General features: G+C 40.1%; 1 protein-coding gene across 1 annotated transcript in view; it reads right to left on the bottom strand.

The window, feature by feature from the left end:
* Window positions 1-17,186: 17,186 nt before the first annotated feature.
* Window positions 17,187-18,361, bottom strand: part of EPDR1 (ependymin related 1) — a 48,783-nt gene continuing 47,608 nt past the window's right edge. The window contains exon 3 of the mRNA XM_088478146.1: window positions 17,187-17,725. Within this exon, the coding sequence (XP_088334272.1) occupies window positions 17,535-17,725 (191 nt within the window). The 3' untranslated portion in view covers window positions 17,187-17,534. The remainder of the gene's footprint in view (window positions 17,726-18,361) is intronic.

Raw genomic sequence — 18,361 nt, 5'->3', positions numbered from 1 at the left:
CTCCTGGGGGGTACTTAGGCTTAGGCAGTCCCCTGGGAGGGGTTAGGGTTAAGGGTTAGGCTATGGGAGGGGTAGTTACGGTTAGACACCCCCGGGGGGAGGTTAGGGTTAGGCACCCCCCCGGGAGGGTTAGGTTTAGGCTGCGGGAAAGGGGGGGTTAGGTTTAGGCGCTTAGAGGGGGCAGGTTAGGGTTAGGCACCCCTAAAGGAGGGTTAGAGTTAGGGTAGAAAGTTAGGGTAGCAGTACTTACCTAATTAGCAGTCGGGATCTTCACCTCTGCCGGGCTTCTGCTGACGGGATTTGAACCGCCGGCCGTAAATCATACCGATCCCATTGAAGGCATTAGCTATTGTAGCCTATGTACTACATTACACAAAGCTTTTCTGAGAATGATCCCTCCCCAATAATATCCACAGTTTGCCCTCCTTATGGCATTTTAAATGCATCAAAGCCCCCTCATGCCCCTTTATATGCCTCAGAACCCCACCATGTCACTATATATGTCTCAAAGCCCCATCATGCCCTTATATGTGTCTTTATAGTTTATATGTGACCCCTTAGTCACCCACTTACATATAATGGTTACACTCCCCACCCCTCAGTCACTCCCTATGTAAGGCGCACACACACTCACCCTTCCCTCAGTCACCCATTACATATGGCCCATTACATTACAAACTGAGGTGTGGGCAGAGATATATTCCAGTACACAGTGGTAACTAGGCATTTACTACATTACACAATGATTCCTGTTGATAGCTGCCTGTTATACTGTACACTGTGTGCACTGGGCATTCCTTTGCAGAGATGTTTGAATTGTTCAGTGCAGAGCATGCTACTGCAGTCTCCCGGGGAGAGCTCTGCAGGTAAGAATAGCACAGGCACCCCTCTGCTGCTCTTCCCTGCCCCTCATATGGGAAATCATACCACGGCCATCGGTGGGGAGTCCATTGATGGATACTATGTATGAGTCCATCGGTGGTTACCATCGATGGCACAAAAACCATCTATGGTGAACCACCCCTCAATGACCACTGCTAAGGGGAGAACCGTTGGCTGTGGGCCAGTCAAAAGCAGGTGCAGGGTTTACAGGCACCAGGGGCGGGTCTAAGATCCTTTCCATCCAAAAAAAACACAATTGGTTCCCACTTGTCCACCAATGGCTAGGAACCATTGGCTCTCTGCAATCGATGGTAAAAGCATTCGACTTTGGCCATAAACCATCGATGATTTTGAATCATCGATGGTCGATGGCCATCTCTAAATTATACTATTACTGCTCTGCAACACTGCTGCTGCATTTGCAGGTACCCTGAGCCTGGAGAGGAGCAGCACATCATGCAGGGAAAGAGCAGAGACTGCTGCTGCCCAGTAGTAGCAGCCTAACCTCCCCAGCCCAGCACAAGCTGTGCGTGTCCAGGAAGACTGCTGCTGCTAAGGGTCCGGTGAGACTGCTGCTGCTAAGCAGCACTCTACATACTTCCTGCCTGATGTGTTGCTGTGCTGCTATACAGTGGGCAGGAGAGAAGTGCTATGATCCTTCCCTGCATCTTACACTGGCTGCTAAATAGATACCTCTGCATCCAGGCTGTGAGTAGCACTGGGCACAAGCTTATATCCTCCACATGTAATAATCAATGCATGATTCTCCTTGGAAATCTACCCCTGCACTCCACCAGTGTAATCACAGCCAAAGCAACTGAACCAGGAAGAAACTCTCTCCTCTCTCCACATAGAACCCTCTGCATACTTTCTGGAGCTCTACTAGGGATGGACATTGAAAGCTGATGATTAGCAACCATCGATGTTTCAGATTCGATGGAAGTACTTTTCCATCGAGTACCGGAAATTTGATGGTTGGCAGCCATCGGATGCAGCTTCCCTATGTCCATCCAATGGCTGGCTGTGAGGGGTGAGCACAACCAGGCAGGAGAATAGAAGCTGTGCGCATGTGCACAGTATCTATTCTCAGTGTAGGGGGAGACCAGGGGGCAGCACAGCATCTCGGAGAGTGCTGGGCACGCCCCCACAGTGACATGGAAGAGGGGAGCTGTGAGGCTCCGCCCCTTTCCCACATGCTCCGCCACCTTTCCAGGAGCAAGTATAACCATCGCAATGGTTGTACAATCGCATGGCTGGGATGCGATGGCTAGATGCCATTGCATTGCTTGATTTGATGTCAAAAGCCCAGCAACCATTCAATGCCGTGATTCCAATGCTCATCCCTAAGCTCTACATACTTTCATAATCATTGTCTGCCAGGCCCACCTCCTCAGCCCAGAACGCCCACCCCTGATCACACCCACAGGAGCAAGCTGGAGCATCAGAAGCAGCAAGCCAGTGACACACTGACAGTGATGTCACTAGTGCTGCACCCCTCCTCGCATCAGGATGCCCAGACCCCACCCGTCCAGGATAAGGCAGCCTCCAGACTTTGGACATAACTACTGATTTCTGGACTGTCGGCGGTATACTAGGTGGCAGGCAACCCTACCACTTGCACATGCAGGGTCTGATGACTGCACATGCACAGTAGCTGTTGGTTCAAACCCGAAAGTAAAGTCAATGTATTAGTGATCACCTTACTTTTTACACATCACAGTGGTGCGGTTCTATTGGGGGCCCTGACTCTGAATGTGATTTGTGATAAATTCCCACAATATTTATTTATATTGGTGTGAAAAACAGCAATAAGAAATTATTTTTATTGGGACTAATTCCTGAATAATGGTAAATATGCCCTTTAAAGGTTAACAGACATAAACTAGGATTATCAAGTTGCTCGCAGGTCCTATTTTCGCATTAGATCTTCACTATAGCTGAATTGGCTCCAGTTTTCAAGTTAATGAAAAATTATAAAATTCAATTATTTTCTCCATTTGAAGTATTTTCTTCATTTGAAGTACCTTACTAATCTGGGCCTGATTAACTTAACAGAATCGACTTATGGAGCGTACACACGGTCAGATTTGTCAGACTTGTCAGATTTGTCAGATGAACGACTGAACGATTAAACGATTTGAACGATTTGAACGATTTGACCAAAGTTTTGAACGATTTGAACGATTGAACGATTTTTGACTGCATTAAAATGAATGGAATCGTCCAAGTCTGACTGCAAACCCATCAGATGTCAGATATCGTTATCTGACAAACGGGAACGCGCATCGTTGATCGTCCATCGTTCAGGCATGTCAGATATGAACGATTTTCCTTCAGATATGAACGACTGAACGATTTTTAAATCGTTATCGTCCATATCTGAAGAAAAAATCTGATCGTGTGTATGAGTTTTGCTTTTTTAACAACTACCCTCTTTCAACAATAACAAGAATTTGTTTTATTTTTGATAACATAGCTGGTAGTCACGTTTGAGACACATAGCACATTCAAATCTGCTGAACCTGCTGGGACATCCTCAGACCACAGCAACGCCTCCTCCCAGCATACAGAGAGGAGCAACGGAGAGGACCAAGTGACGCAGTTAGCAAACCTCCTGTTCCTTTGTTCGGCCCTCTCTCTGTCCCACCACAACAAATTTCCCGCCGTTTGGGCTTGTTTTGTTCAGTACGTCCTCGGCTTTTGTTGGGAGCACTGAATGTGTGAAACAAAACGTTTTCGCCGTAAAAAGGAGTTCTTCTTGGAGACGTCAACCCTATTGATTTTTGTTATATTTGTGGCAAATATAGTGTTGCAAAAGGATGAAAAAGTATAACTGTATTCGTATAACAAGCGTATCAGGCTTATTTTGGACATCACAAGCCAACAAGACAAGATTTGGGTGCCTCGAAAAGTTTGTAAAACCTGCGTGGAATCACTCCACAACTGGACTAAAGGTGATCGAAAAGGACTTCATTTCGGCATACCTATGATGTGGTGTGAGCCAAAAGATAACTTGAGTGACTGCTATTTTTGTGCTGTAAATGTGAAGGGTCTGAATCGATTTACCAAATGGAAATTGGAATACCCAAGTATGAATTCTGCAAAACAACCGATACCACATAGCAAAGATTTACCTTTACCATCATTAAGTTCTTTATGCAAAGTTGAATGTGATGATATGGAAATGTTAATTTCATCCAGTGCAAGTGACAACACAGATGAAAGTGAGTTTGAAGAAAGTTCCTCTACTCCAAACAAATTTTCTCAAAAGGAACTAAACAATTTAATTGGTGACTTGAATTTATAGAAAAAAGAAGCTGAGCTTTTAGCATCCAGACTTCAAGAAAAGCACTGTCTTGAGCCGGCTGTTACTATAAAATTGTATCGAAATAGAGAGCAAACCATACTGCCGTTCTTTAGCCAAGATAACAATCTTGTGTATTACAACAGTGTTCCAGAACTTCTTCAGATGATGGGCTTACCAGAATATATCGAGAAGAAGACTGGTGGCTCTTTTTGGATAGTTCTAAATGGAGCTTAAAATGCGTATTACTGCACAATGGGAATAAATTTGCGTTGATTCCTATCGGTCATTCAACAAAACTTAAAGTACAGTATGAAAATATCAAGTTAGTCTTAGAAAACATTGCTTATTCTCAGCATCAGTGGTCTGTTTGTGTCGGAGAAGCCAACATCATTCATGAGCCCTTAATTGACAGGAAAAAAATCATACTGCCGCCTCTCCATATCAAACTGGGTTTAATTAAACAATTTGTAAAAGCATTGGACAAGTCAGACGATTGTTTCACATATATTATGTGTCTGTCATTCAAAATTTTTTAGGCAATCATGAATTAGTCCACAACATGATAAAATGTTTTTAGAAAGTAGGTGCCAACATGAGTGTTAAAGTACATTTTTTGTACAGCCATTTAGATCACTTCCCTTCCAATCTAGGAGATTTAAGTGAAGAACAGGGTGAACGATTCCACCAGGATATTTAGGTAATGGAAAAAAGATATCAAGGAAGGTGGGATCGTCACATGATGGGTGATTACTGTTGGAGTCTGCAGATGGACTGTCCGCAACAAGAATACAAAAGAAAATCCTACAAAAAATGGTTCTCATAGCTTCCTAACACTTATGTATGTAATTATCCTGTGTCTTTTTATAACATTTTACAAATCAAATTTAATCAGAATAAAAAAAATATCTTTTTAACTATTTTTAACATTGTTTAATTTAATTTTTCATAAATATTAAATATATACTGTATGCATATCTCAAATACTAGAGCCAATTGAAAAATAAGCATGGCATATTCATGATCAGGGGCACAACATTAATCTAAGTCAGCTCTTAAATCCCTGGCAATAGATTGACTGTTCCCCAGTGTAATCTTGAGATCAGAAAAATATATAGCTGTTCCAATATGTATGGCTTTGTATATTATGTCTGTTTGTTCTCCTTGGAATAACAGCCTTCTCTCACAGTAAAAGTTTCTTTTTAATCAAAAAGTGACAGCCACAATGATTTATAAAGTCCTTTTTTATTAAATCATTGTTACATCAACATACAATTGGTCATTAAATGAATGTCTGAAATAATTAATTTAACACAAAAAGTCCATGTATCAGCAAGACCGAGTCACTATAACTTATTGAAAAAATATTATGTACAACCATTTAATAATTATACTAACTGCAACAATGTTTTTTTATATCCTAGAAGTAAAATAATATTTTATATCATGAATATTTTTATTTTTTTTAATGTGGGTGTTTATTCGTGATAACAAACATAAAAATCAAGAAATCATAGTTCTTGTTTATGGGAATAAAACCTGAACATTTTCTGGACAAAGCCACAAAAGAATATTTGTAGAACACTGAATGATTTTCTCTTGCTGCAGTGAGTTGCTGGTTTGGAATTGTAAATATACAGTAGATCCTCTCTATCAGGTTAAACTGCATCCAAGAAAAGCAAAAATAATAACATTTTAAGTGCAACGTAGTGAAATTGTGGACATTACAGTTCATAATGTTATGGGTCTTTGCAACCACAGAAAGATATAAAGACTCAGTATTAATTGCCAAAGTGTTCAATCATATTTTATTATTATGTTGCTTAGATGAAATGATGGTATTTTATGATTGGATGAATTTGTACTAAGTTGTTTATTTTGTTAGCTTTGAATAGGATGATAGATAAGCTCAGCTCTCTGCTTTTTATACAATTATATTTACATAGCAGATCTATTGTCATATCTAAGAACGATGATAAGCGTATGTCGTTGGAAAAAAAATTCTGTGAAGATAGTCTTCCACTTTAGTAAATTTTAGAGCAGCAGAAACAAAAGGATTTTGATAATTTAGGAATGTGAACTAATTGTTAGCATTCAATTCAAATAACCTGTATTGTTTAGATACCCATCAAACTAAAGCTGGCCATACACGGTGCGATATGCACCATGCAACGCGACAGGAGATCCGACATATCGGCGTGTTCCCCACACATTGTGCAATCGGGTGGCCGACCGCCCGATATGCCGGCTCCCCCATCTCCCAACTGCAAGATCTGGGGGTGCTATGTACGACCCCACGGGTGCACGCTCTGTCCGATATCATGCCCATACATGGTACGATAGAGCAGCCATTCCATCAAATTGGCTGCTTTATCGCACCATGTATGGACACCTTAACTGTACTTGCTAAATTATTTGTTTTGATGTAACAAACAGCTACAGTACATACAAAAATTCATCCATGGTGCTCAGAGGAAACAAAAAAATTAGGTATAAGGGCTCAGTCATTCTACAGAATAAGGGCTTATAGAAATAAAAGAATAGAGAAAAAATGGTAAGTCTTTAATCATCATGCTAACTCAACAAATGCAGTGCTGCTGCTCAGCCAAACATATCAAAAGAAAAGGTTTATTGAACCTGCCATTTCATATTAAAAAAAAAAAGCTAACAATAATACAGGGTGAGTAAAAGACAGTGCAATGTACATGTATGTACATAAGCTAAAAAAAATGCCGCTTTCTATTACATTCTAATAATCTGCCCTACCTGTTACTTATATTTGTTCATTTGGGCAAATATAATGATGATGATCATTACCACCCTGGCGGTCGGGATGCCAGCGCTCAGAATATCTGTGCCAGAATCCCGACAGCACTCTGAATCCTGGTGCCAGAATCCCGACAGTAATATTAGGTTTAAAGGGAGGGTTAGGTTTAGGGTTAGACACTAGGGGATCGTTAAGGTTAGGCTGCAGGGGGTGATGGAAGGGTTAGGCTGCGGGAATGGTTGATTAGGGTTAGGGTTAGGGGTTAGGATAATTACCTAATTGGGTTGGGATTCTGACTGTCGGGATGCTGCTGTCGGCCTTCTGACCACCGGCATCCCGACCGCTGGGATGCCATACCCAATGCCTGTGATGATACAGATCCAATGCACTGAAAACTGGAAATTATCCACTGTCACAGGATGTTTTTTTATGAGCCCAGTGAGCATGTTGTGTAGTGCTTAGCGTGATATTTATATATTTTGAATAGCTGGGGATGGGAAATAATGATGTGTATCCCTTCCCCACACTGTAAACAGCAGGAGGAGAAAGTCAATAAAGTGTTGATGAAACTGTACATAAGGCCAAACCAAGAAAGAAAAAACAGCACAGCAGTGGTTGTTCTGTTGAAAACAAGAAGAAAAAACTGCTTAGTGTAGTAAAGTTGTCTCATTTTCCAGGGAGTGATCACTTTAAGTATAAGTAACACATAATGGGCATGATTCAGAGGTGGAGGCCATGCCAATGTTTGCTCAGTTGGCCAATGTTTTTTGTACTGTGCATGTGTCTGAGTCGCACTGCGCATGTGTCGCTATGGTTTACTGATGGCGATTGTAGTATTTGCACACAGAGTGATTGACAGTCAGTGTGCTGCTAATGAAGGCAATGGAGGGTGGCTAGTCAAATGCGGGCGTGTCGTGATCAGTTTGTGAGGTGTTGCAGCCAGCGAGTGCATCTTGGTATGCAGCTTCACTTGCCCCAGCGACTTACTTCCGAGCAGCCATAGGGTTGCTCAGAATCAGAAGTTTGATGTCCAACTGATGGTGCAACTTACTGTACACAAGCGGCGGATTAGAGATCTAGCCAGTGAGCGTCTCTGTAGAAATTACAGCGGCTGCGGCACTAGCATAACTTCTCAGTACCACTGTTTACAATGACTCAGCTCCACAGGATTAATGTCCACCTCTGAATCAGGCCCAATATGATTATAATACTAATAATGTACATGAGGAGCACTGTAATAATGTTGGTACAGCAGTGCATTAGCATTGTGCATTAAAGGATTAGCATTGTGCATTAGTTACGGTGAAAATATATGATAATTGAATCATGTATTGTGTTTATTTAAACACAATATATGTCATGTTCTCTAGTAACTAATAAGTAATCAATTACTTTTTAGCAGAATTCATTACTCTGCATTAATGTTTTAAAGACTATTAGTATAGCAAAACTACGTATATATTGTCGAAGCCGGATAATTGGCTGAGACAGAATCTGTTAAAATGAAAATCTGCACGATGCCATTTTGCGAATGGCAACAAGACGCCATTTTGCGAATGGCCGCCCAATGCCATTTTAGCGAATCTCACACAATATCAGTATATATGGCAATGTTATTATTTAGCGTCGTGCGATTCCCACGCAATAGATCACTATTAAAAGTCCTCATTATATAAATACATACATTTACTAAAACATATAATATGAACAACCCTGCAAAACATGTACCACGGTGTACTCCAAACACGTAGACGCACAATGGTAACTAGCGTCTTTTCTTAATATCCCCGCACTGTCATATTGCACACTTACAGTACATAGGAAAGTTCCCTATCATTAACGTTAATATCCAAGGTTTTATTCATTATTAATTATGTAATAAAGCGACTGTATTTAAGATCTCAGGATTAGTACATGATAAGCAGGCTGTGTTTGGTGCCATTCTGAACTACTGTTTATTTGCAGATTACCGGTTCCATCGGCAGGAAATCGCAACATGCATCTGCAAATTATGGATCATAGAGAGTTAGGCATTGAAATGTACTCTGTAATGTAGCCAGTTTAGACTTGTTCTTTGGCGGGAAAATGGACACAAAGAACTGTTGGAGGCTGAACTATAACAATACAAACTGACCTATGAACTGTATCGTAACAGAAGAACCAGGAAGAATAACCAATGGGATTATGCCAACTTGTTCTATTGTATTGCCTATCTCTGCAAGGGTTTATATGCAAGCACCCTGGATCTGTTAGTTAGTCATCTTTCTTTGCTGTTGACGGAGGTTTCATAGTTGATGCCATGAATCCGGATTCAGAGTGCATGTGTATGTATTCGACTGTACCTTGTGATTGAATAATTTGTTTGCGCTAATTGTATTTAGATCACAGCGTGTAACTATCTGCATTTTGGTGAATAACTTAACTTAAATGCTTAGTATATTTTATGCCTCTGGTGTAAAGGAACGTTCTAGTATCAAGTAATCATTAGCCGATAAATGGCCCTGTAGCCATGCGGAAACGCTAGTTTTCACATATTTAGATTACCAGGCTATTCATCATCAGGGGTCCCCAATGGGCCCCCTGATATTCAGCAAGCTCCGACAACTGAATGTTTTCAGAGTTTGCTGCAGAGAACAAGCTCCATCTTCACACAGTGTTTGCTCTCGGATATCCGCTCCTTTCTATGGGTAGGAGTTCCTCCCCAGTGGCTGTGAGCATGCGTGACCTTGGGTCACGCATGCGTAGCCAGGACGATGGGGAGGTAAGTAACGCAGCTACAGAAGTAGTTGCGATACTAATCGAGGGGACAGCTGCTTTTCGGAGCAGCTGTCCGTGCACTGGAGCAATGATGAATTGCTCCAGTGTTACCTTCCCCCCGCTGCGAGTTGGATTCTTACGTATCGAGTTCAACACTTCATCATCTGAGGACATACAGCCTCCAATGATGAATAGGCCCCTAAGTAAATTAAGTTTTGTTTTTTTGCAAACAATTTTTATTGGCATTAGGAGCAAAAAAAACAAAAACACATTTGTACAAAGGTGTGTTGGTTGGGACATGTACTCAATGGAGCTGGTGTTGCTGTCCCCCTTGCTGTTGTGGGACATGCTGGAGAACTCCTCCCAGTTGTCCACCACATTCCTCACAATTATTACACACACCTCCCTAGCCATTAACTGAGTGTCAAACATGAGATAGGAGAGGGACTGGAACAGGCAGGCTCCTTCTCCCGTGATGGGGACAGCGGTGTGAGGCACCATCTCCCCTTTAATATTCGAAAACTTAACTTCCATGTTAGAGAAAATTTAAAATCTAAATGCAAAGCAAGTGAAGTATCCAAATGGAAAAAAAACCTAGGCCCCCATTTATTAACAAGTTTTATCACCAAAATGAGTGATAAATGTCACTGTGTATGATAAAGTGCTCCAGCCAATCAGCTCCCAACTGTCATTTTTCTAACAGTTGACAGTTGGGAGCTGATTGATGGAGCATCATTATCAAACACAGTGAAATTTATCACTCATTTTGGTGGTGAAACTCGTTAATAAATGAGGCCCCTAGTGTTTAATCCTTAGCAGTGGTGACTCCAGAGGTGGGGCTGCAGCAAAGTCCAATATTCAATAAGGGGAGCCACACCAACTGTCACCCCAACTGCTACCAAACATCACTGGCAGTTGGTGTGGATCCCCTTATTGAATTTTGGTCTGCCCTGCAGCCCCACCTCTGGAGTCACCACTCGACCCACACAATGAGCTTACAAGTGCCCGCAGCACTTGGGAAATGTTGCTTTGTCAACCAATCACCTTGGTTGAGAGGAAACATTTTACCACTTTTCAGCACCTTAAAGGGTCAAATTTAGAAACATCTCTCCTTTAGTGGGTGTCTACGTCATGGAAGGAATAATCTCCCCAATTTTCATGTTTCTAGGTCCAGGGGTTTGGGCTGATCGTTGATAAGTCAGTCAGACATTTGATTTTATATATACAGTATATAGATAGATAGATAAATGCCACTATAATTACCCCATGCTGCCATCACTTTTTATACTGCTATATACAGTAATTACCCCATCCTGCTGTCATAGTTTACATGTATTCTAGTATCTCATGACCTAAATAAATATACTTTATTTTCAATCAATCTAAGTAGCCTGATAATTTATGTAGTGCTTATGAATATGACATGTGGGGATGCAGTAAAAATTTAGACCAGTCAAAACTTTGACAATTAAAAGGTCGACACCAAAATGTCAACTGTAAAAATGTCGACATGGCCATAAGGTTGACAGTCAAAAGGTCTGATTCATCTTGGATCACAATTGCAAAAGCGTATGCACATCGGTTGATCGTGCATACTTCGCATGCATATGCATCGCGTGTGTGAGTTAGCATTGTAATCACTCTGAGATCGCTCACGCAGAAAAAAAGCCATTGCAGAGTGATTAATGGGAGGTTAGTGTTCGGGGGTGGTGATATGGGGTGGTCAGAGAAATGCAGGCATGTCAGTATATTTGAATGGTATGCATAAATTTGCCACTGCAATGGAATAGGCAGCTTGTGTACTCATTGCTTGCGACGAGGTTAGCAATTTCTGAGGAAGGTCAGGCCGGCTGTAAATGTGCATGAGGGGTCGATGTTACCTATGTATACACATGACTGCAAGGTATTATGGAGATAGCGGTAGTGGGCGTCTCTATCCTGTCTGTGCGACCGCTTTGAGATTGCATTCATTAGCATGTTTCCGCAGTAGGTCTGCTTGCATAATCGCAGCTACGATCGCAACACCGATCCGTAGTGTATCAGGCGCAAAATGTAGACAGTCAAAATGTTGACAATGAAAGAATAAATGTTAGCAAATGTCGATATATAAAGTGTTAAAAGAATCAAAATTTCAGCAGTCAAAATATAAACACAGTTAAAATTAGAGATGTGCGCCGACCCCTGTGTTTTGGTTTCGGATCTGGATCTCCCCTGGTTTTGTATCTGGATTGGTTTTGCCAAAACCTCACCTCCGTGTTTTGTTTTCGTGTTTTGGTTTTGGATCTTGATTTTTTCTTAAAAAATAAAAAGACAGCTAAAATCACATAAAATGGGCCTTTTTTTGTTCCTACGGTATTAATAACCTCAATAACATTTATTTCCACTTATTTCCAGTCAATTTTGACCACCTCACAGCTCACAATATTGATTTTTTCATCTATTTAAAGGCCCAAAAGGTTGCATGCAGCTTGTTGGCTCAAAACTGAGTGCTATAATTATTAATAGAGTTGAGGACTATGCAAAGATGATGGTTGGGATACCTTTGAGGATTGAAGAATTGATAGTTGGTGCAGCCCCTGGGTGTAAAGTTGATAATAAATTAATTAAAAAACAATTCATTGGTGTAGCCTCTGGCTGAATAATCAATAAAAAGAAATTCATTGGTGCAGCCCCTGGCTGTAAAATATATAATAAATTAATTAAAAACAATTCAATGGTGCAGCCCCAGGCTGAATATTAATAAAAGAAATTCATTGGTGCGCCCCTGGCTGTAAAATTGATAATAAATTAATTAAAAAACAATTCATTGGGTGCAGCCCCTGGCTGAATAATTAATAAAAAGAAATTAATTGGTGCAGACTCTGGCTGTAAAATTGATAATAAATTAATTTAAAAACTAATAATTGGTAGCTATACCAACCATAACATTAATAATGGAAAGGAAAAAGGTGCAAGATGGAATAGTCCTTGGGCCCTCCCACCCACCCTTATATTGTATACGAAACAGGACATTCACAGTTTAACAAATCAATAATTTCAGTGACAAGGACTGCCAATTGTGGCTGAAATTATTGGTTTGTTTGGACCCCCTTAAAACAAGCTGCCAATGTGCATTGGACATGGAAATGATCCCATACACAAACTATCAGTGCAGGTGCAGTGTGACAGTTGATCCTCCATATGCTCCTTTTCTTGACCCTCCTTTTTTTCTTATCTTTAAATTCAAATCTCATAATATTCCTTAATGAAAACTGTTGTAAAAAAAATTACAGGGCATGTACAAGGTTTCTAAACCATATCCTAATCTCCAGAAATGTCCTAGAGAGCTCTCGGCCACCCAGAAGACTAGGCAAGTCTCCCGCACCCCCGTTGCTGAACGCACTTACTGAGCAAAAGTGGGCAGTCCGGGAGGTGGGGGGTGGCGATGATGTGATTCACTCAGAGTCGCATCATCGTTGCCCCCCTGGTTTACAGTGCCTGTAATATCGGCTGTGTACAGCAGGGCCACGATGACTCGATTAAGCTCCCCGCATGCTATAAACATTGCGGCATCAGCAGTGGGGAGGTGATGATGGTATAAGTGAGGGAAGGAAATTGTTAATCTGTTTATATCGCCAACAATTATATATTGACATTTGCTGACAGTTGTGGACAACAGCAAATAGTTCCATCTCAAAATCAGGACTACAAAATACTGTTGGTTAAAGATTTTTATTGATTTTTTTGACAGCCATGTTTTATATATGAATATTTTTAAATATGTTCTATTCATCTTATGCTGCTATTTGTATCTATGTGCCTGATTCAGAGATGTACACTAATACAATCGCAGATACAATCTTGCACACTTCTGCTGTATATCGTAGCCAACAGTAAATGTATTGAGATGCCCAATGGGGCCATCGCAAGTTCAAGCAACTGCTTACACATACGCAGTCTCAGATCATTTGATAATCGGCCACTTGAATAGTCCTATTGTTCGGCAGAGTGGGCATCTGAACTGAGATGTCGGAACCACTTTATCTCCGTACAAGATCACAGTAAATGTATTGAGAAGCCCATTGGGGCCATTGCAAGTCCAAGCAATGCAGTCGCAGATCATTCGATAATCGGCTATTTGAGTAGCTCTATGGTAGCGCAGACTGGGCATCTAAACTGAGACATTGTAACCACTGTATCTGCATTCAAGGTCACAGTTGTAAATGTATTGAAATGCCCATTGGGGCCATCGCAAATCCAAGCAACTGCGTACACATACACAGTCGCAGATCATTCGATAATCGACATCAGAACCACTTTATCTTCATACAAGTTCACAGTTGTAGGCCGAGACGCGCCATGAAAATGGTTTCAACATGCCTTCACTTTTGCCGCCACTCCTAGTAACAGCCATCAAACGGTCCATGAATGTCAATCACTTTGCAAAGAAATCCTCACTGTTAGCGCTATCGCTAAGATACATTGTGACACATGCACAGTTTTCTGATAAACACTCGACTGCGTAAATTTTGGCACTGCGTCCATATCTGAATCAGGCCCTATATACGGTTGTTACAGTGTTGTTAAGGGTGCATTTGAGTTTGTGAGTGGGCAGGTTCTGATATATCTATTCATGCATCTAGTCCTTGTAAGATTATAACAAAGTACTTTAAAAGAAAGGAACTCAGAAAAAAGAGGTGTTGGTTAAATAGTAATTTAGTACATAGCAGGTAAATAGCACACATTTGTGTTATAGGTAAATAAACAGCTTTTTTACATTTTTCCAACAATTAGGAGTAAATTTAGTAAAGTGAGAGTTTTTAGAAGAGAGCTTTAAAAGTGTTGTTGCCCATAGCAACCAATCAGATTCTAGCTATTATCTTCTAGAAGGTGCTAGTTAAATGTTACGTAGAATCTGATTGGTTGCTATGGGCAACATCACTTTTAAAACTCTCTTCTAAAAACTCTCACTTTAGTAAATTTACCACTTAGTGTTTTTGCTTGTTTTCCTGTTTTTGTAAGATACTTGGAATTAGTGCATTATTTGTTTTGTTGGCCTGCACTCATCTACCCACAGAATTTTGGGTGTACTATCAAGTTGTACAGTATACGGATACAGTACATATTTATTAATCTCATCATTATACAATGTAAATGGGTATGTTAATGTTCAGATGTGAGTATAATAGAGCATTAGGATGCCCAAGTCATTAGCTTCTCCCAGGGCATAGCTAGAACTTTGTGGGCCCCATAGCAACATTTTGAAAGTACCCATGCCCGAATGATTCTAAGGAGATACCTCTCCCCACAGTGGTTGTTCATTTTATGCCCTACAGTAGTACCCTAGTTCATTTTATGAACCATAGTAGTGCCTTAGTTAATGTTATGCACTATAGTAGTGCCCTAGTTCATTTTATACCACATAGTTGTGTCCTAGATCATATCATGCCACACAATGTCCACAAAGTCATATTGAGCCACATTGTAGTGCTCCAGGCCACAATGTGCCACATTGTAGCTCAGCTGTACCTGTGAGGGTAAAACAGGGGAGATGGATCATATACTGTAAGTGTAGAGAATTACTGTGAAAAAAAGACAGAGACCGCAGCCTACAGTATGTGAGTGCTGACGAGTCCCATTAGCCTGGATCCAATATTGGGCAAGTTCAGAAACTTGGTAGACAACTGTATGACCTGGGTGGACGGGAGACAAGTCCCCAAAGCCTCTGGGCCCCATAACAACTGGACCCCCTGCACTCATAGCTATGCCCATGACCTCTCCATTATATGCATGTGTTTGGTAAACATTTTTTTACTGAGTTTTTTTATTATACCAATGTATCCAGAAGTACGAATATATTATAAACACTAATACAAATTGGTGTGGTTATTCTGCCAATTATATTTGTAGAGTAGCAATAACATGGATGGGTCAGATTGTTACACACCTGTTTTTGTTTATCTTAAGGTGCGTATCCACTTGCAGACATAGAAACAATTTCTCAGTCTGTGCTGTTCCTACACTGAACGTTCAGTCGTTCATTGTAGGCACATCAATCATCCCCGAACATGCTCAACCTGACGTTATCGTCAGGTTGACCAGCGCTTTCAGGCGATGATTGATGTAGGAAATGACCAGCGGGAGCACGCATCGCTGGTCGTTTCCGACATTAATGTGCGCGATTTGTGTCCCATTACTGAGCGATTGCACGATTACGATGTCGTAATCGTGCAATCGCTCAGTAATATCGCGTAGTGGATACGCGGCATTAATTTCAGAATGTAAATGCATTAATTGCTTGTGACTTTGTCTATGTTACAGACAAAAAAGTCAGTCCTGAGTTCTCTATCAGATAAATGCATCCTGGGACAAATGGACCAGACTGGCAGACTTGTGGCTGTAGTGTTGCTTTTGTGATATCATTATTTCATTTTCTGGGGGTTAAAAATATTAAGAGCTCTAAAAGTAAAATTTTTTGAGACAAAGATTAAATAATTTGTAAATATAGAATAAATCTACATCTGTGATAATTTACAAGGATGCATATAATTACTTTAAACTGCATTGTTTTAAGTTAATATATGCATGTATACATGCATCTAATAAGACAGGACCACAAATGGAAATATATCTGTAAATAAGAACTATACAAATAAATGTATAGCACCAATGTAAATGGGTTTAACAGATTAGCCAAATAAATCTGGATGAAGGACGAAAATATACATTGATTTGAAGCTAGTATATACTGTGTACTGCATATGCGGTTTTGCTTTAGTTTAAATATATGCAGGTGTTCAGTATACATAACTGCAATACTATGACGTAGCTTTTGTATTTCATATGTGAACAGACATATAGAAGGGTCAGTACTCAGTAATATTCATATCGCTAATCCTAGAGGGAGAAGTGTGAAGGTTAGTGGTTATATTAGTGTAAGAAGAAACCAAAATGCAACATATGCCTTGTGCAATTTCATGCCAACACATATTTGATCCAGATTACATTGACTGTCGTTACTATATGCTATAAAGCAGAAGAGACTGGATGAAGACCAGCAAGTGTTTAAGTGTACATTTGTGTCTAATTTTTGGCTTATTGTCTATATGTATTTTATATGTAGTAGCAAGTACTGTATTTACAGCTGATCTGGGAATTAAAGTGTAAAATTAAATAAAAATGAAGTAAATTTACTAGACTAACAGTTGCTAAAGGCCAGTGCATTCATAAAATATTATTTCTTCAATGTATCTCCTCATTTAATATTTATATCTACTATGTACACTTGTTATATATCTACTTCTTGTATACATGCTGCTGACTCTAGACATTGTTACCACTGCTGCTACACACTCTAGGGGATATATTTACTGAACTGCAGGTTTTTAGAATTGGAGATGTTGCCCATAGCAACCAATCAGATTATAGCTATTATCTAGAAGGTGCTAGATAAGTGATAAGTATAATCTGATTGGTTACTATGGGTAACATCTCCACTTCTAAAAAATTGCACTTTAGTAAATATATCCCTAGGTCACACCATGCCCTGATTTAAAGTGTTAAACATTAGTGCAATTATTCTTTAATAAAACAAAAGTAATTCAATGACTTTTAACTGTTGTAAATATGCAACAACACTGTGCATTGCTTCATAAATCATCCAGGTTACAAGAAATCAGAGAACTCCAAACATAGTATGTATTAAAACAAATGTTGCAAATAAATTTTCAATTTAGCATGGAAAAAAATATTTGTTTTATTGTTTCGCTTCCTAAATATTAGCACTGATTTCTAATGCACATTGTATATGTAGTAACTTAAGCCACTTGTCTGTGTTTGCCAACTTTAGCAGCCATTCTTCATTAACACAGGGAGTGCAGATTGGCAGCTGCTTGGAGGGTTGAATACAGATGGATCCCTTATACCTAGCTGTAGGTCAAAGAAGCGTGTGGAGGTAGTCATGCTGTCATTCTTTATGTAGGTTTCTTGCACTGGGTAGCAATCCTTGTCTGTGTAAGCTCCAACCCAAGTTTCATCTGTAGGAAATCAGGATAAAATATGATAGTCATCAAATGGTCAAAGTTCTAGTTCCAAATTTTTGTACAAGGTATATCATCAAATGGTCAAAGTTCTAGTTCCAAATTTTTGTACAAGGTATATTTAAATGTGTATAAAGATAGGAAAAATCTAGGATAGCTTAAAATAACTTTAAAAAGTTAGTTAAAACACTGGTATGGTATAAAGCTAACTGACAAAACATACATACTGTGTATATAGTTAATTCATAGCTACTGTCTTGCAGTCGGATGAACCTGCAATATCTGTTTTTTGGCTTATTAAATGCTGACTTGGTTTGTTTCCTGCATTATGCTGACATCCCATGTCCCTAACCTTGCCTGTCTAATTGCGTCTGTTTGTCTGCTGCTAGCCCTGACCCAGCCTGTCTAATCGTCTGAGCCTACTTCCACCAGCCCTGACCCAGCCTGTTTAATAATATCAGCTTTTCTGCAGACAGCCCTGGCCCAACAAGCCCTACAATTTCTGTTTGTCTGCTGCCAGCTTAATCAAGCAATGTACCTGCTATCGTCTCACCTCTGTGTACAGTCTCTAGTACGCAGTATTTGGACATTCAATACAGTGTCCTATCCATACTAAAACTAGGGGTGAGCGGT

This window comes from Taudactylus pleione, unplaced genomic scaffold (assembly GCF_031769625.1).
Source record: "Taudactylus pleione unplaced genomic scaffold, aTauple2 ptg000208l, whole genome shotgun sequence".
Classification (NCBI taxonomy): Eukaryota; Metazoa; Chordata; class Amphibia; order Anura; family Myobatrachidae; genus Taudactylus; species Taudactylus pleione.
Note: the sequence above shows the minus strand (reverse complement) of the source record. Positions and strands in the feature narration are given on the sequence as shown.